The following is a 25,901-nucleotide window of genomic DNA, read 5'->3' as shown; positions in this document are numbered from 1 at the left end:
CAGCATGCAGGTTCTTCAGAGGAAGGCCAGGTGTCTTGCCTGTGTGCTTTGCATGGAGCGATTCAATGGCTTAGGAAGCAAAATACACTGATCTGAGCAAGATGAGGAGCACATCAGGCAGGGCACCAGGCTGCTCTGTGCCAGTCCCAGATGTCAGCTGTGGCACAGACAAACCGTCTCTTTTGCTTTACTCATCACACAACTCAGGTTCATGGCTGGAAGCAGCTACAGTCATTACCACATTCATATATCTTTCATTTTACCACACAGCACTCACAGAAATTCAGCATGCCAAAATGACTGTTCTGCTTGTCCCTGACAAACTGCCTTTTAAATGAGTTCTTTAAAAAGGGATCTGCAAATGAAACTGCCTTTTCTCAGCCAGCTGCTTGTTATAACAGGTTTGCCTGTCAGCTCCACATGAAGAGCCTTTCTCACATATTGTGAACAAGGGCCTGGAGAGTACAGTGATGATTGAGAACACCACAAGGTAAACAACAAAGAGTGCTTCCAGCTTACTCCTGCCCTGCACTCACTGGCCACTAAATAACTGCACTCATAAAAAACTGCCAGGCAGCAAGAACATGACCACCCCAAGACTGAAAAATGGGAAGCTTGAGTATTCAGTGTCACCAGACCTACCTTTGCCTATAACGAGACCACACTTGTCAGCTGGCACCGTGTAGGTTATTTCCTGCATGCCCCCAGGTGTTCCAACACTCCAGTCCCCACGGCCACGACCTCTTCCCCGGGCTACAGCCAAACTTCCAAAGCCATCTCGTTCCTTGGAAGGCAAAGAATTTCTGTCAGTGGGTTTTTTATTTTTATTTTTGCTTGCCTCAATACACATTAGAAACAAAATAAAGCAAGGGAAGTTAAACTGCATTGTAATCAATGGCACTGAATTGAGATATTCTTGGACTTCCACATTCAAAACTTAGGAGCAATTTAAAGAAATGCCAGTGACGTGGGCAACGGCTGCCTTCCTGACTCAGGAAGATAAAAATATTTTTTAAAATGCGTGCCTTTGTATCTGCTGAAATAAGCCTATAAACAAGCATCAGCTGCTTTTATTTAGTGATGGGAGGTTTGCTTAGAACAACCAATAATAGATCTTGGCACCAACATATGCACAAGTTAGCATCCAAACTCTTTCAAGTGAAGTTCTTTAAAGAACTTCTGGAACTACTCAGCTGAAATGCACAATTTCCAGAAATTCCAAAGCAAGCTTTTAAGTTCAAAGACACTTAAAGGACATACCTAGTTTGGATAACTAATTTCTCCAGAAGTAAAGGCCATAGGCAGCCTACCTGGACAAATCTCAAAAATCTTACATAAGCAAGTATTCAAACCAAATCTCAAGGTAAAAAGAGAAAGCAAGATCTAACCTTAATTGAGAAATTAGACCGTTCCAAACCTGATAATTAGTCACAATCTATTTACCTCCTAATAAAAAGGTAATATGCAACCTTCTCCACATGACCTTGCCCTACTGCCTTGCTCATCTCCACTCTTCTTGCTCCAGGACAATGCAGTATGTTTGTGTCTAAGAAAACACAGTAACTGCATATGTCAAAGTTTTTCACCTTCTGTTGCCTCCCACAGCCACCAGACTTGATTACCAGAGACTGGAGAGGTGGCAAAGGAGGTGCTGTGAGCACTGAGAATGCTCTGCCACCCAGAGTGCTACTCAGTCCTTCTGAGCAGAGCCTCCAGCCTCTGTCTCACTGTAACGCTGGACTATGGTCCATTAGGTCACCATTTTCAAGTAGCTTTGAAAAACAGCTCAACACAGAATTACAACAAAGCCTATTGATACTGCCTCAGAACAGGATACCCTCTCATAGCTCAATCAGCCCTGGTCACATTTTAAAAACAAAACAAAATCAAACCCAGCAGCTCTCTCCTTGGCAGCAGCATGCTTGGCCTACAAGAAGAAAAACTTAACACTAATGCTCTTCATCCAGCTGCATGCATGGACATTCTCCTATAAGCACTTTCCTCCCAGGAGCTTCCAGAACCCACCTGTGCTGTAAGAATAAGCTCGCTGATGATGTGTGCTGCATGTTGACACCTATCGGGAAGCCCCATGACCTGTGCGACTCTTTCAGGACTAATCCCATCATCTGTGAAGAGAAGAGGCAAAGACTAAATTAAAAGAAGAAAATACCCACCCACCAACAAAAGCTTCCTTCTAGCACCACCACTGCCAGCAGCACTTGCATATAACACGTCTAGCCCAAACTCTCTCTCCCCTCCACCTTCAGTCACACTTCACATACTGAAAGGAGACAAAAATCGCATTGCAGAGGGGACAGCATTTAAAAGACAACACTTTCACATGTCAAAAAGTCATGAGAGAGATTGATATAATTTTAAGAGGACAAAGGCAGCTTTGATAGGTGATCAGACAGCCAAGGACCCAGAGAAAGTTACTTAGAATCAATCAACTCCTGATCTCCAAAGGCTTTCATGTCCTGAAGGAGAACTCCGTAACAGGAAACAGAAGTGTTATTTTGTTTGTCCATACAGTTACCATTCAAGACATTACTGTTGTGACATCTAATGTTTGTAAGTAAGATGTATATAATCTTACTTTCTGAAAAACAGAAAGTGCGTGAGGAAGAAGTGTGTCATTAAACAGCTTACAGAAAGAGACAATGCACCTTTAAATGAGGAAAGCCTAGCTGCTGTAACCTCAGAGCAGAATCACTGCAGCGATCCCAAATTGGAACACTGGTCAGAAAGTAATGGCTCTCCATCCTCACACAAACCTGGTTTAAATTGAATCCTAACTCCAGCATCATTCTGAATCTTTTTGATCATTTCTCCATTTCTTCCTATTACAATTCCAACAGCAAACCTGGGCACAGAGACCTGATGGGAAAGGCAAAGCAGTATGAAAGCTCAGAACTAGACTGAGTTACTCTGATTTAACAAGGAGATGGGCCACATTAAGCAGCTCCAGGCTACACAAAGATATTCTGTAAGAAAAACAAACATGTGACCACAAATTCCTTCCCCACTAAATGAACTCTGCGCTACAAGAATGCAACTTCAAAAGACAATTAGAAAAGTGCCATCTGGGAGTCCATGAGAACTCCCTTTTGCAGCCAGACTCACTTTTCTGGCAACAGAAAACAATGCATTAAAAAAAAAAACTTACAGGTTACACATGAAACTTGAGGACTTCCACCCACTGCCCGTCCCACAGGGAGGTTAGCAGAGTACTTGTGAAGAAAACATACCTCTATGCTGCCTCCTCCCATTCTAGAACTGAAATCATTGCGTACGCCTCGGAAGTCTGCCTGATCTTTCTCTCGGATGATCTCCAGTACCATTTCCCTTGCTTGCTACATGGGGAAAGAAGTTACAGTTAGCTTAAAAATATTCTGCTCGCCATCTCGGCGTTAGGGCCTCGATAGTGGCTGATTTACCACTGTCAGAGGAGATCTGCTTTCATCAGATGCGGAAGATGTCAAAGTCTGCCAGGTGTGCGAGGCTGCAGTTTCTTTGTGTGCAATTGCATACCTGTCTTTCAAAAGGGAGCTTTTCATTTTAAAACAATCACTTTCTCCCCACTTTTTTTTTTATTTAATTGAAGGAAGATCCTCTCCTACTGGACAGAGCTGAAACCAACAGTATAGCAGATGCTCTGGCAGCACAGTAGTCAGCGTATCCGCTAAGAGGCAGAGAGCACGTACAAGAAGGCAGGTGAGCAGTGGCGAGCTTACTGACACTCAGACAAAGTTACACTCAAGTCTGCAGCAATCCAGCAAGGCTTTTTTTTTTTTTGAGACAAGTGAATGTTCTTCCTACCTACTTGTAGCGCTCCAGGCCTTTCACAAACTTGCATATATGCCCAGCTAGTAAAAGCATACCTTGGAAATAAGCCAGCAGTAAGTCACCATTAAAAAAAAAAATACTGCCTGTCAAAGCCTATACCACTGTTTCTACATATTTCCTGTCAAGATTTAGATGTTTGGGTTCTATCTCAAAGTTTGAGGGACGCTGGCAAATCTGCCTCCTTTCCTATTCTTATGTATTTTCCATGTCCCCGTGGCATTTATTACAGAAGGGGACAACTCAAGACATTTCAGAGATGCTAAGACAGAAATAAGGGCAATGGAGATATTTCCTAGAGATATGAGATAGTTAAGAACTCTGCACTTTGCAACATGCAGATTTCCACCAAAACCAAGGACTCAATGAGCTTTTACAGTGCATTCTAAGTGTGCTGAACTTTAAGTGCCTCAAAGATCTTCCAGTTTATGAAGCCTTCACAATTGCTTGCCATGATTTATGGCACAGAAGATGCGACAACAGCAAATGTTGCAAGGCAGAAGGAACCATCTGGAAAGCATCAGCACTCACAGTATGACTTGGTTAAAAGCAGCAAGAATCTCATTAAACTTTCTACACGTTTATACCTTTGCAATAAGTATAAGAATTGTGGAAATTAATACAACTGGGCTTTTAGATTTAACTAATAAGTGGCTTGAAAAATTCTACCCAAACATACCTGACCAGCATCAATTGTCATAGCAGTTTATGACTAGGAAGATCCAACGAAACAGAACTACTTTCATTAGAGACAGGAATACTAAGCTAGATTTAACTATCTAGCAAGGTATGAAAGGCACTTGCTGGGAAGTGGAACGTGCCACACCTCAACTTTAAATCAAGAGCTCCTATCATGCTGCAGTCTTCCAACCTCTGCATGATCATGGGTTTTTGCTTTGAAACCACAGCATGACTGTATCTGCAGAACCCTGACACAAGGAGAATGACATACCAGCATTAGGTAAACCCCTTGGTTTCAGGAGTTGTAGTTTTTACTTTTTTTTTTTTCTACTTTTAATTACCTGCGTCAGTTGGCTGTCTGAGATATTGAGCCTTCCACAAAACTTTCTCAAATGTGTGCTTAAGTTGGTCACTGTGAACTCAAATGCTTAAGTAACATGTAGCTATGATCTGCGTTTCAGGACTGGAATGTTTTTCAGCTCTACCACCTCCAAACCTTCCCGCTTAGCTCTTCTATCCAGGTCTAATATCTACATGGAGTGAGAGCCCCCAGGTCATATTGTAAACTGGCCAATACTTGCTAGTCCTAGGAATGAGTCCTAGAATGTTCTGACTCATTCTACTCAAACTTTAACTTCACAGAACAAACAAAACCAGCAGGGATCAGAGTATTTATGATAGATTTATAAAGGATTCAACTCCATTAGATGTCCACAAATATGTTTCAACTTCCCCCCAACATTCTGGGGCAACTGCTTGCTTTTATTACATACCTGTACTTTAAATGCATCTCCAGTAATACGGAGAGGTTTATCTGCTCCAGTAGGCATTGGACCATCTTGGATCATAATCATTTTCACACCTGTTCGCTCCTGAAGAAAAAGCACAGAGCACTTTGCTAAGCAGAGTCCCTGAAACAAGGGACTACTTTTGGTTACTAGACATTAGCTAGGTCATGTTAGCAGCTTTGCAGAACGCTACCGTAGCTCTTCACAAGTACTTAGAGCACAAGTTCAGTAACAGTCCTAGAGTGTAAAGGACTGACAGAAAGTGTGCTACTCCTGATGATCTTAAATAGCTGAATCTCTTGCAAAAATAGAACTCTACCTTGGCAACTGATTTTTCAAATCCTTTCCAAAATCTGCAGTTGTCCACACATAGCAGTTACGTGACCAGCCTTAAAACTACTGGATGACAGAGGGCAACCAAAAAACCTGCATTTTTGACCTAGGTTCCTTTCTGGAACCCTCTATCCTTTAAAAACTTGTACAGGATGTCAGCATAAAGAATGTCTAGGAACACGGAGTTATACATAACAAAACACTTAATTAGAAAGGGTGGGATGAGGAAAAAAAGGAAGACAAATGCCAGCTTTTTCACAGATCAACAACAAAGGAGAAGCAGAGCACTCTACAACAGCATGGCTGGCATTAAAAACTTGCAGCAGCAGACTAGAGATAGACTTTTCTTGTCTACAGGGGTCCCATCCTGAACAGCACGCACCAAATGTTATCTAAAGCACATGAGTTTTTTTCACAGTTCTGTGAAAATTCCACTGCATGTGTAGCTGGGGCTAAACTGATTTTGTCTGCAACACAAGGCTGGGTCCAGCTTTCCGAAGGCAGAAGAGTAGTCCCTGCTGTAGAAGGTTAGAGCATTTATAGGCTCTCCGTTTCAGCACGCTCTTGTTGATCTAGAGAAGCTGCAGTAGGGAAGAGAGCCCTAAAGTAAATGCATCTTGCGCACCTGCAACTGTTTTATTGTTTCACCTCCTTTGCCGATGACTAGACCCACTTTGGATGCCGGGATCAAAATCTCCTGAATCGTACTGTTGCCATCAACATCGTTGTGAAAACCAGGTCCGTTCCGACAGCGATCTACAATCTGCCCCAGTAGCCGTTTTGCTTGTCTTGGAAAAGAATCGAGGGAAACAACCATTAGACAACATTGTTCCGTGTGACCAAGAGACTTGGAACCATTGGAATGTGAAGCAATTGGGGAGAGAAGTGAAAAGATGAAGGAAACCAGTTAGCACAACTTTATTTTTGGGGGAGAGGGTGGTATCCAATTTCCCCTATTATGATTACTTATAAGCAGCTTCATTTTTTTTTTTGTAAGGGGAAGAGAGAAGGAAGAACAGCAGCATGCTCCAACATCTTTGGAAGTTAAGGAGCTGTTACATTTGGGGTGCACAATTTGAACAAAGATGCTCTACACCTTGAACACCTCTAAACTTATTTCCCCCATGTATATGTAGTATCTGATAAAAAAAACAAAAGCCCTCAAGCTCTGTTCTCCTTCTTGATCAAGACAAAAACAGATGGTGCTTCAATACTAACACAGCACACTGGTGAACCACTCTGATCCCTCACAAACAATGCCTTGCTCTTCTCTGCCTGCCCTCACTAGCAGCACCAGAACACTGCTCTAATACAGCCTCTGCCCCAAGCAGCAGGTGCTAAAGCTACACCAGGAAGCAAGGCAAGGACATTGTAGCAGCAACCAGTGGAAGACTGGGTTCTTCTACTCATGAAGAGACAGACACAAAAAGCAAAGATACCTTCTCTAAGCATTTTCAGCACGTCAGAAGTAGCAGATACATCTTCCCTTCATCACAAGGACTGCTATTATCAACACATCCCTTTCCTTCCCTTTTCTAACAACACTTCTCAATAGGTAGAAGAAAGCCACAGTTCCCTGCTCAGTCTAAAGCAGAGTCTTCCCCACTTCATACTCAGACACCACACACAGATGGTCTTCTCTCTAAAAACTTGAAGAAATGGTATGAAACCATCCATTGCAAGCAGGCATTCACTCAAGACAATTCAAGGGATGGTGATCTGAGGCGGCACAAAGATCAGAGTGCTGCCCTCTCTCAACTTTCTCACAAAACAAAGCAAAAGGTGGAATTTCTGGAAGCCTGATTCAAATACTCTGAACGGTTTTATTCATTTACCTTGACATTTTGCATAAAGTGTGACAACAGAGATTACAACATTCAATACACCACACATACTAGATGAGAAGGGGTCACTGGGAAATTAGCTCTATTAGTTTGCCTCCAGATATAACTAACAGAAGTACTCCTCACACAAAACCAATCTAAATATCTGCTGTTTTTGAAGTGTTGTCTCACTTCAGATAATTTTTCCTATGAATAACCTGAAAAAGTAGTTCAAAAAACTAACTTGACAACAATTTCAGCACAGAAGCAAACAAAATTTCACCTAGTTCCACATCTTTAACTTTGTTCTGCTCCAAAAATTGCATATTCTCACCTTTCCTTTTATTTTATTTTGATTTAAAGACATTTAACTGCATATTTCTGAATAATGAGGTCTTCACTGTACCTCTCCCCCAATCTGCCCCAACTGCATTTTATTGGGCATCCCAGTTTTTCTTTTTTTAATATTTTGCTCTTGTTCTGAAATATCCTTTAGCAAAGAGAGAAAAAACACTTCAGTATCAGCAAGAATACATCACCTGTCCTGTAATGTGAGCTTACCAGCTACATTTATTCTGGCTCATTGCTTGAATCACTATGGTGGAGTAAGAAGATTTAAGTACCCTTAGATCTCTTAGGAATGGAAGAATGATGATTGTCTTCTCTTTAGAGAGACATCTTTGCGCCCATGTATTTTCACTATCAAATGCAACTCAAAGATTTCCAGATGGATTTTAAAAAACCCACCTACCCAAAGGCTGGGGAGAGAAAGAGCAGCTCCATATGTTAAGTGTGTTCCTGTAAGCCTGAGGATCCTGGATCCAGTTCCAGCAGAAGGTCCTCAACTGGTTTGTGAGAGTCTCAAACTCAGCTCCTGGGAAGGGGGAGGGAGGAAACACTGTCCCTAAAGTTTCTATAGGCCTAAAGAGTAGAAATCCCTGCTGGCTAGCCATGTGTCTGTACCATGCAGGGATCAGAATTCAAGAATTTCTGGTTCAGTCCTTTGCTTCTTGTTGGCAGCAGTGCAGAGGCAAGCACACCCATGGGCCTCATGCTGCTCTGCAGCAACACCAACACCTCCAGGTAACTCTGGAGTGGCACTGACAGGCTTTGGAGGCCTCATGCAGACCTTCTTCAGCTGCAAGGATGTCAGCTCAATAGGAGGGAAGCGAAGGGGAGAAGAGAAGTGCCCTTCAACAGCTTAGCTAAGTATTCTGGAAAGCTGCAGCTCAAAAACTGCATTCTAGGTGCCCTAGGAGCAACCTTGCCCTGCGGAGGGGAGTTCCATGGACAATTCTGCAGAGGGTTCAAACTGAAACTGGAAAAAAGCCTTTGAGGTGCACAGTTCAAAGCATCAGACCAAGAGGCTCTGTGTTCCAGGACCCTCAAGTTTCTCTAGGCCAACATTTGCTGGTGTGGCTAACCAAGTAGCACCACTGACAGAGCACAGTATTAGGAAAAAGAGAGAAGGAGAAAGGAGAAGAATAAAATCAGAACTCACTCAATGCTCTCTGGCGTCCCGGTGAGCACACAGGGCCTCTCAGGCATCCCACCACTGTCTACAAAGGAAAGAAGACAACAGAGATCAGATGCTTCCCAACTCTTAGTGCCTAAACTGCCTTTAGTAGCCAGGCAGGCAGACAAATACTGACTCCTCGCACAGGCTAGAAGCTAAAAAAGTATCCTACATTAGTGCTCAGAACTAAGAAATGGCAGCAGTTTCAGTAACTATCAAGTACTAATGAAAATGCTCCCCTCTGCACACAGAGCAGGAGACAGCCAGGGTCAATATATTCTAAATGATTTGCTGGATATCTGTATTATTTTAAAGCCTTCCCCATCAATCAAAGGGAGACTTAAAACCTAGATTACATTCATCTACAGTGTCCTGCACAGCACTTGTAGTACAGCCTTCCCCAAAGCAAACAGGCTGCAGCACTAGCAGAGCAAATGGCATGTTCCCATTTTTTTCAATGCAAGGCAAATTGTATGAAGAAGTGCTGCCACCCTCCTGAAATGTTTTCTGCCAGGTGCTGGAGCAGAGTGGACTGATCAGAGATAAATTGCATGAGCTGAGTTAAATGGTACTGCCAGGAGAAAACTAAGAAGTAATTTCTGCTTAAAAAACATGGATTGTCTATTTGTACTGTACCCATCTGTTGGTTAGAGACAGTTCCTTAACTATTCAATTCCCTAAACCACCTGACAAACCTGTTTTCTCAGGAAGCCCAGTCCTACACAGCTCTCCCAACACGTCAGCCTAGTATATAATGCATTACCACCATTCACAAATGATGACCAAGGCAAGGCACCTGATACAACGGACACGACATTCTCCAACACTAAAACCTGTTCACCCACCACAAACGAGGCTCTTACCTGGAGCAATTTGAATTTTGCAGCCAGACTCGATCTGAATCCGTGAGATCTGCTCCCCTCCCCTGCCGATTACTGAAATGAGTTCAACAAGCATCAGCACACGCTGCTTATCCCGAAAAACTGCAGAGCAACTTCCCCCCTTCCACTCCGTTGCAGCTCTCTATAAAGGTACAATTTGACTACAGGATTGTAGAAGAGGCATCCACAGTATGATAACATTTAAAAAACTAAAACAAAACAAGCAAAAAGGAAACCAACAACAAAAAAACACAACTTTGTCTTGCACTGGAATGGAGATACATAGCATGTAAGATAGAAGGTGCAAGTCTGAGCGCTGCTGGGAGTCATTTCGGTGTATTTCAGCCCAAACAAATAAACCAGTTATTTAAGAAGCTAAAAAAGCTAAAGACTTTTGCTTTTCTATCTTTAAAATTCATGTTTTACTACCTCTTTTCAAAAGACATGCTATTTCTCCAGTCTGCATTCAAAACTACTACCCACCAAAATGCTCTATCAAACCTTAAGGAAAACAAATACCCATCTCCCTTAACATTTAGGGTCAGCAAACAGTTGTTTCACAAACAGACACACTGAGGAGAGACAGTGTGTGCCTATCACCACTCATATCCCTTGCTGACTGCAAAAGAGCAGAACTGTCAAGTCAAACAGGTATGCCTGGCTCAAGGTGCTCCTGCAGAAGAACCTCCCAGCCCTCCGTGGAGGTGTTCAAGGCCAGGTTGGATGGGGCCCTGGGCAGCCTGGTCTAGTATTAAACGTGGAAGTTGCTGGCCCTGCCTGTGGTCCTTGAGGTCCCCTCCAATCTAAGCCTAAGCCATTTTATGATTCTATGAATCAGATCCCCTCTCCCACACCTGGCTGCTGCTGAACCAGGATTGTACTTAATACACGGCTGATGCACCAATATGCAGGGTCCCACCTCATCCAGCTATAGAACCCCTCTGACTTCCCTTCCTCCACACATGTGGTACCAGGATGGATAAATAAAAAACATTGGTGGGAGGACAGATTTCCTTTTCGTGAATTCCAGAGTTACAGTTTTACAGTGTACAGTTACTGCCCTAAGGGGTAATTATCTTGGGCTGTTATTTTCTTTATTACTCTCTGTATATCAAATTGGGAGAGATGCACAGATACCTAACAGTGGAAGAGTAAATGCAATCTCTGCAGTCACAACAGCAGGAGGGTGCCATTGAAAGAAAGAGTAACGATCATCAAAAGGAAGAGAGGAATTAAAAGCTTAGAAGAGAACAGCACCAAGAACACAAGTCCAGGGAAAAAGCCTCAGCTGAGCAACACATACTGGCTGCGTTCCCCTGCAGCAAAGGTATGAAAGATCTGAAGATTCTGCTCATCTTGCCTTGAGTCAAGTCTTGTTTTTACATTTAAATATTGTTTTTCTCCCTCACCTCCCACACTTCTGCATACTCAAAAGCAAAATGATTCAGTGAGGGGAAATTAATTCACTTTTGATATATTTATGTAGCATGTTATTTGACATTTAATAAACAGAACCACCAGAGTTCTCAGTAGCCTGTACCATGCAGACTTGTTCTCATTATTGGGTCACCAAGCTTTTCCATGCCATTTGCACATGGATTTTAAATGCAGATAACGTGGTCCCCACAAAGCATCAGACAAGACTCACCCAAGGCTAGCAAGCACAAAAACTTGTGATCATGTCTTATCCTAGGAATATGCAGCATTCCTGCACAGAAGAACCATACCAAAAGCATGCAAGGTACTTACTAAATCCAACCATTTTATCAGGCACTTTGAAATCTTCTGTTATTACAGCCCTGAAAGGAAAGAAAGAAAAAAATATTGAATGGTCATTACAGTGAACAATTTAGAAGATGACAGAAGACGTTGTGCTGCGGAAACAAGACACAGCATAAGGCTTCTGCACACAGAGAAGTAAATACTGCATCACAATTAAAATTGTTTGTTTTGGAAGAGACCTTTAGGCCCTGCTCCATGGCCTGGCTGCAAAGACAACACACCTCATTTCTCCTACACTGGATGTGTTTCTACTCTACTGTCTGTTATCATCAATGGAAGAACCCTTTTGTCATTCGTGCTCCAGACAGATTTAAGAGAAAAACAGCAAAGTTCCTTCAATGTTTAGACTTACACCTTCTAAGCTGTAGCTTCTGCCTGCTACTTTCCGATATGCTCTTGCCAGGAGACACTAACCAATGCCAATACTGGTTTGAATGCTCCTTCTGATACTCAGATTTTCTTTCTTGCCTGCCTGTACTTACGGTTCTTTTCTTTGGAATTTATAACAGCTGTCTCTGATCATCCTTACCATCTCAAGATTTCCCTATCTGTTGCTCTTTGGACTTTTTCAGCGTATCTGTGCCTCAACACATAAGCACCCAAAGCAATTTCCTAAGACCTGACTACAGTGAAACACAGAAGAAATTCCTTGTGGGACTTTTGTTTGCCGTTTCTATTTCACATAAAATAACAACAAACACAGAACTTGCAAACTCTGTATGCTGCCATATGCATTTCACACAATTTGTTCAGCAGTCTCAAAAGCAGTGCATAATTCCCTGCACAAACATCACTGCTGGTAGAACAGAGGTGGCAGATAGCAGCAGAGCTGACAATGCTGCCCACGGATTCCATGCAGCCCTACTGAGAAATCTCTTGTATTAGATGCTAAGAGATGCTGTGCAACAACTCTCATTTGCTTTGGTCTCCCCAAACCATTTTTGACAATCAAAGGAATCATCCCATGTCATATTACATTAACAAACCCAGGAAACATTACATATATACATATGTATATACATATATATACACACACACATATAAAAATGCACCTGCTTGTTTAACATTTTCAAACTCCGTCAAAGTGCCAGTTTGCCTTCGTTGTTTTTTTTTCATCCTTTTCCTCCCCACTGGGCAGGAGAAGGAAAAGGAGATAATATATTCTGCTTGGTCCTGCAGAGCTACAGGAATCAAATCCAAGTTTTACTTCAACTCTTCTTTTCTCCTAACAACAAATAGCTTTTAAAGGGTTAGCAGAAGCCTCAGCCTGGAGAAAACCCAAGCTGACAGTTTCTCCACATTCCCAACCTCTGACTTCCTAACACTACTACAGATGGTGGATCAATAAACAATTAGAATTGATCAATAAATAATAAAACATAACCCACTGCTTACCTTTGATGTACCAGGGCCCCTAACTGGTTACCTACTGTGGCAGAGAGAGAAAAAAGGAAAAAAAATCAAAGCATTAGCACGGATAAACTAACTTCATCCCTATAGAAAAAGAGTTCTTACCATTTCATCAAAAAAGAAAGAAAAGCAAAACAGTAATTTAGGTTCAGCAGCTGAAATGAATGCGTTATGGGGTACAAAACAGGAGGGGATTTCTTGATCAGCACACACCATAACCCAGTGTCCAGCTGAACACAGGATAGGGAATTGATCTGCGTCTCCCCATGCTGAGAGTCATGGGAGAAAATCCTGCCTGCCCAAATCCAAATCCCCACAGCTAACCTCCCTCCTTCCCGATTTAAACCCAAAGGGAAAAAAGAGAAAGGGGGAGAGGTGGGACTGCAAGGGGAGAAAAGACATGTCAAGTGATCAGTATGTACTACAAACAACATAAAAGCTGAGCAGATTTGGAGATTTAGTCTAGGCAAAAAGCATTGAAGATTGCTCGCACATACTTCTCTCTGTATCTCTTATCTGTGCTCCATGGAGCCCACTTACACGGAGACCTGTTAAAGGAAGAAGTCTGTTCAGAACCCTCGTGGCACCCAAACTGTACTTCTTTCCCCATCACATCTGACTGAACACACACATTCCAGGCATATCTGTGATGTCAGCTGGCAGCCCGTTACCATTAGCAGTTATCTCCCAGCTGACAGCCCTCAGACAGACTTTTTCCCCCCAGCCCCCACAGATTAGATCTTTCTTCCAAACGTTAATGGGGAAAATATCATTAGACCAACTCATGCAAAGTGGGAACACATGCCCTGCTGGGCTTCCTACAGGACTTTGCCTGCAGCAAACTGGCTAAAAACCAGACCATTTGGTCCTAACAACCAGTTGAAGATTATATTGCATGCCTGGAGGGCACAAGTAGCGAAACAAATGGAACTGGCCAACAACACGTGAGCCGTGATAATAAAGATGCTGTTTCAAACTACCTTACAGCAACCTGCACATTCTTTGACCTGAAATCAATTGGCAATCAGCTGTCAGGGTTAGACAGCGGATGCATCCCATGCACACAGAATCCGGTAGGAAAAAAAAAAAAACACACAAAGTTTGTGGCCAAACACTCCAATAAAGCAGACAAAGAGAGTCAATATCATATTTCTGCAGCGTGTCAATATCTTGATAATAGTTCAGGACCAAAATATCGACCATATATATTTTATTACTCTCTCCAGCTCAGCGATAAGACAACTGTTGCGTTATTGACGCTGTTAGATTTGCCTTTGCATATTCTCACCCTGAATATAAAAAGCTCTAATTTGATAACTATCAATGCTGCAGCTGAAAAAGGTGGATGATGTAATGGGGGATGTTTGCTCTTGCTGATAAGCTGCTGCAGCAGAGTTGAGCAAATATGACCAAACAAATCCAGAATCTCACCACCCTGCCCTAAACAGCACTGAGGTGTATTTCTGCCAAAAGCAATAGGTCTGCAGGACAGGACCAGGCCACTCAGCATCCCCACGTGTGGGAAGAAGTGCTGCTAGCACTCAGCAGTATTTAAACAGCCATTTTGCATTTGGATTCACCTCAGCAGATCTCTTTGCAGTCTCTTACACTGCAGTTGCTGCCCACAAATTATGAGACAGATATGCATCCTATAATCACATCCCGAAGTTCATGCAAGGAACAGAAGAGCCATCATTTCATAACACCAAAGACAGCTTCCTAGAAGAAAACTGTATGAGCACAAGAATCAGGCAGACAGATATCATGCCTACTTTATATATATTTATTGTGCCAATTAGATGAAAGCAAACAAAGCCCCAGTAATTAAAGCAGGACACCATTCCCTCTGCACACAGACAGCCTCCAGGAGCTGTGAAGCAGAGCTGGCAGAGAAAGCTGGGGTGACTTGCTTTAAGTCAGATACGATTTCTCTCCATTTGCAGGGAAAACAGATTGTCTCGGCTCCTCGTCCCAACGATCTGAAGGTTTAATTTCTTCCCTAAAATGCCCATTTTGCTATGAAAGATGAAGCTAATAGAGAGGCAAGGCCGGGGCAGCACATGCCTGCTGCAGCACCAAAGCTGCCATCCCGCTCCCCCACCTCCCTCCTCCTACTGGGGAGGGGGCTGAACTCTGACAAGCCACATCCACGTTTCCCCCTTTTTACATCTATTGAGTACAATTTAACTGTAACTGCAGTCATTTTACTGCAAATAAGGAAAAATACTGAATAAAATAAGCACAATTTCCCGTTAATGGCACCCGCTGGTTGATAACTCTTCACTCTTCTTTAGGCTTCACCTTTAACTGAATTCTACCTAACAGACACTCTAAACAAATGCAGATTTTTTTTCCACCCCGTAGAACAGATCGGTGCCTCCCACTAAATTAACGTGCATGATAGGAATATACAATGTCACTGAGGATATCCTCACGGCTAGAACAAAACCAGAACGCTCCTGGAAAGTGGTGGAAAGGGGCTGCATTTCACACTTCTGAACCAAAATAGGATCATCATAAATTTCAGAAAGATGCGATAAAGGTAATAATTGCCAGAGTTGTTGTTCAGCCTTAAATATTACTAAGTATTTAATTTAAAGGTCCAAACCAATTTTCCTGCCTGCCTTTGTGGTGAATCTTCACAGAGAATGCTTGTACCCTTACGTTGCCTTATTAAAGACGTGTGCAGTTTTGAAGAAAGCTGCCATTTCGTGCAGCACACTAAGCCTCTGCCAAGAGGATTTCTGTTACTTGGTCATGCTGCTGATGTTGGTATGTCACGGAGCATCCCTGCTAACTTTTCTTAGAATAAGATTTCCTTGTGCCCACAAAAACACATTGGAGCTATGCAAGTTCTGCATACAACAGGATGTGTTTGAGTCCCCAGGCTTTAACACAATCAGGTTCTATTTGAACAAAACCTATCTGGATGTACCAGAGGCTTGGGGAAGGCAGGGGGGAGGTGACATGGGGCTTCTCCAAGGCCACGTCTTTGTTTCCCCAGACTCAAAGGGTGCTTCAACCTTCAGCTACATCACTGGAAGCGCCTTCAAAGCACTCCAGAACAGAGCACACAAAGGCTAATGCTGAGGTTCTGGCAATCACTGTTTTTCTGGCAGATAAGACCCCCACGTCCTTTGAAGCTGCTTCTTCGAGGTTGGTTTAGCATTAAATAAACTTATTAAATTGTGCTGGTAACTAGATGGACACATTAATTTGGATGGAGGCCAGGAGCTGCTGCTGGCCATGAAGAGGAGTGCTGGGATCTATTCTCAGCAGCAAGCCACAGGCAAGATGCCACTGCATCTTGGAGGAACCCCATCTCAGTGGTCCTCTTTTCCCTTTCTGGAAACATCCTTCAAGAAGCAAGGAAAAAAAAATAGTAGTTCTCAAACTTTATCTAATACCAATAGGCCAGGGCAGCAGGGTCAGCCCTAGCAGCTATTTGTTTTTGATGAATGTTACATTAAGGGAAACGCAGAAGGAACTCACGCTGTCTGGCCTCCAATACTATGACAAGTCTATTTTTCCTGGAAATGCTCTAAAAGCAGCTGAATTTGTTTTGACCAGCGCACTGTCATCCTGTCTTAAGACCACTTCCTAAGCTGACATCAATCAGCCGTGCCGGCAGCTGTTTACAAAAACGGACAGGCAGAATTAGATATCCCTGAAAGCCAGACAGTTCTCTTGTCACCTTAAATACTCTCATATTCTCTCAATCCATTTTTCCAGCGGTCTTAGGAACAGAAGTAATTTTTTTTTTAACAGCTACACAGGGCTAAGGGAGCAGTGAGAGCTGTACACAGCCATGAGCACACAGCGTACAAGAGGTAAACAAACAAGATTTACCACCACATTTGCTTTCAAGCAATCTGGAGTAGCAGAACGTATCCAATCCCCCACATCATAACATTTCCAAAGCATGCATAAAGACAGAAACCCTCTCCTCTTGACGACCCCAAACCATAGCTCAGAGCAGGAGATGCAGCAAAGTGTGAGCATGCGGTCCCGATTCCCCTTGTTGGGGCTAAAAGATCATCCAAATGGGAATTGCTTTCCTAATCTGGAAGTTATGAAACCTACAGATGTATGTGAGGAAGCCAAGAGGGCAATCAGAAGTCCAGTCACTTGGGGAAGCTTTCCTAAAGCCAGTCTCTGCTACGTGGGGCTGCCTGTCACAGCACAAAGAACCAGAGGTAACGTGCCTTTACAGCGCAGCCTGCGGCGGTATTGACCTGGTTTGTGTCAACACAAACAAGGGTCAGCAAGTAATAGTGCTAACTGGTAAAAGTTTAAGTACAAAGTCTAACCTGGGCTGTTATCAGGCATTAAAGCTATTTCATATATTAAAAAATGCATTTAAGGACACCTTAAAAGGTTGGATTTCTCACGTTCAGTCTGCTGAATCAATGAAAACAAACAGTAGGACTAATGCTCTGAGTAAATGGCTCCTTGAGGACCACATGTATTTTTTCCTCATATACAGCCACTTATCCAAGCCATTCAGACAGCTTAGCACAGTTCAGCAATCCTCAAATTTACACTAAATATTATTGAAGTCAACGGAAAAATAGAATCTATTCACATCTCCCGCTCCAACGATGTTTCAGGAATGGAAGAAATATCTTAAGATGACATCCTTTGAAATAATGTCCATGATCAGACATGAGAGGCATGAGAACAGCCTTAAGCAGAGCTGAAGCTGAAAACTGCTGGAAAGGAAGAGGCCAGTAAAGGTTTGCAAACCATTTCTTTGCAGTTGGTCTAACCTAGCAATTAGTCCCACACCGAACACATCTGTTTGATCACAAAAACCCCAGCAGGTTTCACTGCTCACTGCTGGACAACCCAGCACCTTTGTATGCAGAAACCAGCACATAACAACACAGTGAAGCTCCAGCTCACACCTACCAACCCACTCTTTCCCCAAACACCAAACTGAACAAGCAGCAACCTCCTGCTCAAACAGAGCCAACGCCAGAGAAAAAAGTGGGTTGTGGCATATGTTCAGACAACAGCCGTGTCTGCAAGCCAGAGGCTCCACATGAAAGCAGCTCCTCCTGTGCTCCAGCATGCTTTTCGGCACAAGAAGCAGGCAGTATTTTTAGCCCTTTTCTTACGTAGCTTTGTATCAAGCAGAAAAGAAATGTTTTCAAAATGAAGTGCTGAGCTGAAGCTCTGCATATCTCCTCAGTACTCAAGCGTATCTATAGAAGAAAGAATCAACCTGCAGGGCTATCTGTCTCAACAGAAATACTAGGAGAGAAAGAGATGGCAAACAGTGAGCTCTTTGCATCTAAGCAGCAGCAGGTACCACAGTGCAGACATATTTCTTGTCACAGTGTACATTAGATTTGTAATAGCAGAAAACATCCGTTCTAACATTTCTTCGTCCCAAAGACCAAAACAAATTATTTTACAACCGTAACAACTCAAACAACTCATTACATTTACCAGAATTACCCAGTAAATTATTCATTGGCTGCAGTCAACATTAAATGCTTCAGAGATTTAAGAAGAATAGTCTTAGTATACGAAGTTTCCTTCAAGCTTGGATCAACTTGCATCCACACTGTTTTTCCTTAAAATCCACGTGCAAGGCAAAGCAAATGGAACGTGACAGCCACTCAGCTGCTGTGCTGGACTCATGGAAAGAAGCAGAGGGAATACTGCCCCTATACACTGCCTGAACTCAGAAAGCAAGGGACATCTTGCCCACGTGTTCCTGGTACGCTGCACACAGGCCCCAGCACAATTCCATGAAGTACCCTCCCCAAACTAGCATGGAACAAGACTAACTACAGAATTAGATTGCTAATCCCCAGAGTTCAAGAACTAAGAAAAGAATTGCTCCATGTTACTATTATTAATGCCCAGGAGCCCAGTGCTATGCAAGACTCAACAGCACAGGAAATCTTGCAAAGAAATTCTATACACACCAAGTTGCATCAATTTCTGCCCTTAAAAAAGACAAGTGCCAAAATAGATGGATTTGAGAAGTGAATTCACAAGACTGAATAATCATACCCAGCTTACCTCCATCATCAAGGGGCCGTTTCTGCACTCCATAACCGTAAACTGACGGGTCCACGAGTGTTGTAGAGTTATTCAAATGAGGAATATCTCCAATCTTAGCAGCAATCTATAAAAACAGATGATAAAAACTTGGTTAGCATATTTACAGTTTCAGCCACCGCAGCTAAACATTCCTTCTTCAAACAAAGCATTTATCCCCGTCCAACAATCTCTTGGCTGCTATTTTTTCTACATAGATGACTTTATAAAAGTCCTAGGAAAGCAGTGCTTTATTTGTAAAGTAAACAGGCTTCCACCTGCTTTTGATATTTGTGTAATTAAGATCGCATTCACCCAGCTCCTCTTCCTGGTCATGAGTATGCATTTACTCCCTGTAATATTACATTCAGATTTGTTCATTCACTCAGCAGACAGCCGACGAGTTAAATCTAGTCCCCCAGCTTCATCCTGGAGAAGCTGCCACCATCATAGCAGTGTAGGAAGACATACATTTCTGCTGCATTCATGCATATCCAGATACACAGAAATGCATAGTTGCACATCAGTGGGGGGTGAGAGGAGTGGAGGGAGAAGAATGTGCAAATACACAGCACAAGGACAGGTTTGGGGACTCGTTGTCAAAGGGACTGGATCAGTATGTGTTTACTGTATGGAGAATAAGCCAGTGGGCAAACTATCAGTCCAGAGTAAGTTTCTATTTCCTGCAGTATGAGCACAGCTAAGGTTGCCTGTGCTTCTGCTTCCAGCCCTTGGAGGAGTAACAGCCATTCTGGGGTGAGCTGGGAGGCAAGGAGGATACTTTGAGGGAGAAGGAGACATTCAGGTATCACAGGAAGCAAATAAAATAGGCGAAAGACACTCTGAGGCATCACTTAATACAAGTGAATTGTTAAGCATTTGGGAGACAATCATATGGACTGATGTGACAGAGGTGAGCTCTTTGACCTGTTCTCCAGGTTAACCAATGTAAGCCAAGTCTGAGAGCCAACCACCTTTAGTAGTTTGACTACTAAATACACTCTTCAGGGACGGGCAAACCACGGCCCCACAGCACACCTTGCCCACATGAAGTACTCTGTTATTGTGCAGAATACAGCTGCAGAACAAACGCGCTGTGTGTTGTACAGTACTCTCTTCCTTTTCCAGCAAAAAGAAAGGATCTTTGCTAGAAGTATAATCTTGCTATATTACGCCTAGCGTATCACCAGAGAAGCAGCAAAAGGAAAGAATGAAAAAAGAGCACTTTACAAAGATAGGCTTTAAACGAAGGCAAGGGCAAACGACAAGTATAACTAAAGGTGTCTCTAAAATTAAGTTTTACTGCAACAAAAAGACATCCACAGTAATTCTGGCTGTTGACACTATCAACTGCTGCAGCGGAATAAACAACCGCACAAGATGCAGAACCACAGGGTAGTGAAAAATGCTACATGAAATAACCTTGGAAGATTGAGGGCACTGCTTTTAGAAAGAACAGAAAATATTCTTGATGCCTTGTGTGGAAAGGGCTCCAAGTTTTGACCATTTTCTTGCATTCTGACCACTCCTTCCCAATCTCCTTTAGAAAGGCAACAACTTGGTTTTAATCAAGTGCCAGGAGCTAGAGAATAAATCCTTCCTACTTTAACAGGATTTTAACTCGTTTTGGATGAGCAACTGGAAACGTAACACTAGACCATTATACCCACAGTGTGGTTGATCTAGACCCCAAAGAGGAAGTGCTGCTCAGCCATAACCTAGCACAGGGACCAGCAGCACAGGGCACATTGCACATCAACATCTCCAAGAACCAGTAAGCTCAGAGAAATATACTTCTGAAGGCATGAACACAGACAAGTCCTTATCCATTCTGCACAAGGAAGCATGAAGAGATGCCCTGCTCTTCTGTAGGATGCTGTACTGCATTCATGCTTCCAGCCCCCGACTCACTTGCTTCCCCCTTGGTTGGGATGCAGAAGACTTTAATGAAGGTACAAAGAACATAAATACTTCCTGACTACTTCAGTACTGAAAAGGAGATAAAAAAATGTTTTACAATAATCCATTGACAGCTTTAACATCATAGCTTACAATCAAAACTTATGCCACTGAGCTGTAGTCAAGTATAACGTACCCCGGCAGAACATTTGATTTTAAAGTGCCCTTTGTGAAATCTTTGTGGAAAATAAAAATGTAATACAGAAACTGCTAGCTGATAGTTTGGAACTGAAATCACACACCACACCTGCACAGGGAAGAAGACACTGGCCTATAAAAGGAAGATAGCATAAAGCACAGAGGTGTGAAGGAGCAGATCCCCATACCAGAACTGCCAACTCCTAGAGCAGGAGAGCATTGCAAATCCCTCCTTGTGCTTCACACACAGCCATTGCCCCAGCACATGAGCCACAAACCTAGGGCCAAACAGAGAGTCAAAGCAATTCTCACACTATCAGCTTTTGGGATATTCTTTTTTTTTTTCTCTCCTTTCCTCCTTTACTGAAACTCACACCCTTATCTCCAAAGCCTCCCAGCTGCCTGGGATTACATGCAGACAACACGCCATCTCACCACAGTAGGGAAAACACCCTGCAAAATTAAGAGTTAAGCTTTTAAAGTAGATATAACAGTTAAAATACATTTTAACTTCTCGTGTTCAACTTACAATGGGAACCTCAGTTTTTACTACAGGTTCAGCAGCAAGATAAGCACTAAAGTTAGAACACAGCAAAAGTAAGCAGACCTAGCCCTTATCTGCCTACATGACCTTGAGTAATGTACTGCTAGCTGCTGCTCCACTGCTTTTGCCCCTCTGCATGTCAGTGGCTTTTTTTTTTTTTTTTTAAACCCAGCACATCCATTTTGCTGAGACTAGAAAGGGATACACACATACAGCCCACTGACTCACAGTAAGCTTCAGGCCACTTCATCCATGTTACCATGTTATCCAAGGTACCCAAGACTGGCCACTGCAGGCTGCTAAGCCACAGTTCTTTCTTCATCATTCCTGAAGACTCAGATTCAGGGTATATATGGCAGGTTACAAGAATTCTACATGTATCTAAATTGAGGGAATCACTAATGTATACCTTGTACAGAAAATGAGACTGCCAAGAAGGAGAGAAGATAAGAATTAAACAAGATGCTGTTCTGTCAATGAGAGCTAAACCCAAGGACAGTCCAACAGAAACCAATTTTTATCCAAAGTACTGGCAACTGTGCTTTTTTTGTGTGGTCCCATTACTGGAGAAGGGAACAAACATCCTTTCCCACTCTCCCAACCCCAGAACGTCTCAGAATAAAAGCTACCACGCTTGGGAGCAGCTGCCCTCAGGTACAGATCAATCACTACCTACAACCCATAAACTAACCCACTCACTCAAGATGTGATGTGGAAAATGCAGAATAGCCTGTCTCAAAGCTCTAGCATTCACTTGAGAAAGTATTCTACGGTACATCTCAAATATTTAGAAGTTTGCACAAAAAAAATCCAATCAAGTCCAGCACAAGCACAGGAAGCAACACAGCAGTCATTTCTTCCAGAAATACTACAGCTGTCTCACTGTCATATCAGCTCACACCCCAGTGTCACTGAAGATCGCAGTTACTGTGATTGATCAGGAAAGTCTTCTCTGTCCTGAATTATTTAGTTATTACTAACTAAGCACAGTGTACTGCAGCTCAAGTTTACTGTAATGGCTCTCTTGAATTTAGTAGATTTGATTACTAGTCTTAAGTGCAAGCTTAAGCTGAAATAGTTCAAATATCAGATCAGAGATGCCAGTCCAACCCAGGAAGCAAGAGCTACAACCAAAATGTTTTCCCTCTGCTCCCTCCCTTCTTAGAGCAAAAGTAATATTCTGAAAAGCTACGACACTGGCCAGAAGCAATACACAAGCTGACATCCACAAAATGGACCATCAGGCAACCTGCTGCACTGAACACAGTGAAAGCTCTGCCATCACCTCCAGAGAAATGTCAGTTGCAACTGCCTCTGCATCACACCTGATTCCCAGCCAGGAAGCGTCACTGCAGATTGCTAGGGCAGTAAGGGAAACAGCTGTCTGCAGAGCGCTTGCCAACAATGTTTTTCATCCTACAAATGCTAACAAAACAAAACAGCATTCACCAGGTAGCATACAACACACTGCTCAAGAACACAGGCCACTGCATTCCCAAGAACACATGCAGGGAGCATTTTTCTCAACAGGCTTGTGTCCAGCATGAAAGGTAGCTGCTGCTCTGCAGTGCCTGATCTGAAGTTGACAGCTTTGAGGATTTTTAAGCATTTCAGATCAGATTAGGCTAATTTTGGTTGGATGCTACTGGAAATCTAAAATATTCTTTCAAGTATAATAAACTTAAGAACAGCAAAATCAGAGTAAACAAAATATCAAAGAATTCTTTATCTTCTCCATGCATCAACACAAGGCACCCAAACCTACAAACATGACAACAGCAGCCACACAACACAGATGTGACTCAGTTTTCAGTTAGCCTTGCTTTAGCCTAACACAGCCCAAGACATCCCACTTTCACACTTCACCTTTACTGATTATACAGGTGCTACATACCATGGTACTTCCAACACAGATCAGCAACTAACTTATGATTTTCTTGTGCACAGACAAGTTACTGACAGATTATCCAACTGCTAGCAAGCAATTATATTATCAAAATTCAATGACGTTTATGCAACAAGAGGCCTTCAGTTACGGATGACCAGGTCAAGACAAGCACACCTCTCAAATTAACTGCACCAAGCTAAGGCAATAGAAAAGCTTTCAGACACCACACTCTGTCAAGGCCATGACGCTGTGTTAGCCACTGAAAGAAGGAACACGCTTGGCATCACCCGGGAGGCAGCTACCACAACTCGCCTACTGCAATACTTCTTTTAAGAAGCAAATGAACAGATGAAGGGCAAACTGGCTTGGGAGTTCTTCTGGGAAGGTGCAGGGTGTTCCTCTGGAACAGCAAGCGCCTCTGTATGCTTTGCTGCAGACTGTGCAGAACAGGATTTGCAGCCACACTGATTCACAAGTGAGCCACGAGTGATGGTAAGCCACTCAAGTCCCTCCAGAGCAACTGCCTGAAAGATCCTAAGGTCCACATTAGTTTCTTCAAAGTTTCTCATTTAAGTGAAAAAAGCAGGTCTGTGAAACAGGAGATAATTGCCACCTGGCCTGCAACATCAGAAAAAGTCAAGTCAGTCTTCCAGCACCAGGCCCAGCATTTGGCTGCATCACACTTTGCTACAGTGTGCTTACTGAGCGCAGGTGGAGCGTCAGAGCTGGGACATTCCCTGTGAGGGAAACGGAGCACAAACCACAGCAAATCCTCAGGACAGCCATGCAGCAGAGCTACAGCTACTCATCCCCACAGCTCCTTTCCATGAAGCAAGGCACAGACGGGCAGCAGGCATCCCACCTTGGGCACAGAGGTGGCAATGGCCGCAGGTCCACAGTTGCCATCTGCACGCTGCGTGAGCCCAGCGATCGCCGGGGGAGCAGCTCACACCCCGCCCCCTCCATTCCAAGAGGGAAAGCACGGTTCCCCCACACCGGGGCTGCTGCCGAGCCTAGAGCCTAACGAAGGCCTCACTTACAGACGGACCGCACGTTCCAGGCAGCTCCCAGGGCCGCGACCCCCCGCCGCAGCGCCCCGAGTCCCCAGCGCCGAGGGGGGCCGCCGGGCGCGGCTCCAGAGCAGCGCTGTGAGGAGCGCTCGGCGGGGCGGCGGCCCGGCCCCTCAGGGCGGCCCCGCGGCCTAGCGGCGCCCCGCGGCCTCCTCCCGCCCCCCGGCCCTGCCCTGCCCGGCGCTCACCTGCCGGACCCGGTGCAGAGCATCGACGAAGCCCTCGGGCTTGATCCCCACAGGCGCCGCGCTCTGCCCCTGCGCCAGCTCCGCCATGACACGCGCCCCGCGCCCGCCCGTTGACGCCGCCGCCGCGCCGTCCCGCCGCTCCGCCCGGGGACCCGCACCCGGAAAGGGAAAGAGCCCCCCACTTCCGCCGGAAGTGGGCCGGGGGGGCGGGGCGCAGGGCGGGCCTGTTGGGGGGGGCGGTGGGAGAGGGGGTGCGGCCGGGCCTGGTGCCGGGCCTGGGGGCGGCGGGGGCTGAGGTGCGCGTTCGGGCGGCTGCACGCCTGCACCTGGGGAGCGGGTCGGGCCGGGCCCAGCGCTGTGCGTGCAGCCCCTCCCGGCTCGGGCTGCTCAGAGCCCAGCCTGCAGCCATGGGCACCTCCTGGTTTGGGGCGCCCACAGAAGCACAGGGCCTCGCTGCCCTCTGAGCAAACAATTCTTTCTTTATGTCTATCTAACCTAAAACTACTTTTTAATTTAAAACCGTTTTCCCTTGTCACATTCCCTGCTGACGGGTCCCTCCCTGCTTTCCTGTGGGCACTGCAGTGAGGTCTCACAGAGCCTTCTCCAGGCTGCACGCCCCCAGCACTCCGCTGTCTCCATGCAGAGGTGCTGCAGCCTCTGTGCATTCTCTTGCCCTGCCCTGGACCCGCTCCAGGAGACCCAAAGCCAGGCTGGATGTGGCTCTGGGCAGCCTGGTCTGCTGGTTAGTGACCCTGCACATAGCAGGGGGTTGAAACTGGAAGATCATTGTGCTCCTTTTCAACCTAGGCTATTCTATGATTCTATGACTCTTATGATCCATGTCTGTGGCCCCCAGAGGTGAACCCGGCTCTTACAGCACCCATCTCAACCCAGAGCCGGTTTTCCAAAGCTGCTGGATCAGAGTGTTAAATTCAACAGTGAAATCGTGATCCAAATGTTGAAAGTTCTCATTGCTCTCCCCGGCTGTGTGCTGTGTGAATAC

The 25,901-nt window shown here is 44.2% G+C and overlaps 1 protein-coding gene across 5 annotated transcripts in view; it reads right to left on the bottom strand.

Moving 5' to 3' along the window:
• FUBP3 (far upstream element binding protein 3) overlaps nt 1-25,064 on the bottom strand; it is a 36,662-nt gene extending 11,598 nt beyond the window's left edge. For 2 of the 5 annotated variants that reach the window (XM_031601723.2, XM_031601726.2), the window contains exons 1-13: nt 24,899-25,064; nt 19,094-19,199; nt 13,555-13,605; nt 13,043-13,076; nt 11,615-11,664; nt 9,848-9,919; nt 8,970-9,027; nt 6,271-6,433; nt 5,298-5,396; nt 3,249-3,353; nt 2,775-2,877; nt 2,026-2,126; nt 643-784 (exon numbers count right to left, since the gene is read on the bottom strand). In XM_031601723.2, coding sequence (XP_031457583.1) covers nt 643-784; nt 2,026-2,126; nt 2,775-2,877; nt 3,249-3,353; nt 5,298-5,396; nt 6,271-6,433; nt 8,970-9,027; nt 9,848-9,919; nt 11,615-11,664; nt 13,043-13,076; nt 13,555-13,605; nt 19,094-19,199; nt 24,899-24,985 — 1,171 coding nt within the window. In that variant the 5' untranslated portion in view covers nt 24,986-25,064. The remainder of the gene's footprint in view (nt 1-642; nt 785-2,025; nt 2,127-2,774; nt 2,878-3,248; nt 3,354-5,297; nt 5,397-6,270; nt 6,434-8,969; nt 9,028-9,847; nt 9,920-11,614; nt 11,665-13,042; nt 13,077-13,554; nt 13,606-19,093; nt 19,200-24,898) is intronic. The other 3 variants (XM_031601724.2, XM_031601725.2, XM_090121149.1) reach the window with 3 other exon arrangements.
• Between the last annotated feature and the right edge of the window lie 837 nt (nt 25,065-25,901).

This window comes from Phasianus colchicus, chromosome 19 (assembly GCF_987193195.1).
Source record: "Phasianus colchicus chromosome 19, bPhaCol1.hap1.1, whole genome shotgun sequence".
NCBI classification, from domain to species: domain Eukaryota; kingdom Metazoa; phylum Chordata; class Aves; order Galliformes; family Phasianidae; genus Phasianus; species Phasianus colchicus.
This window is presented reverse-complemented; position numbering and strand designations above follow the sequence as displayed.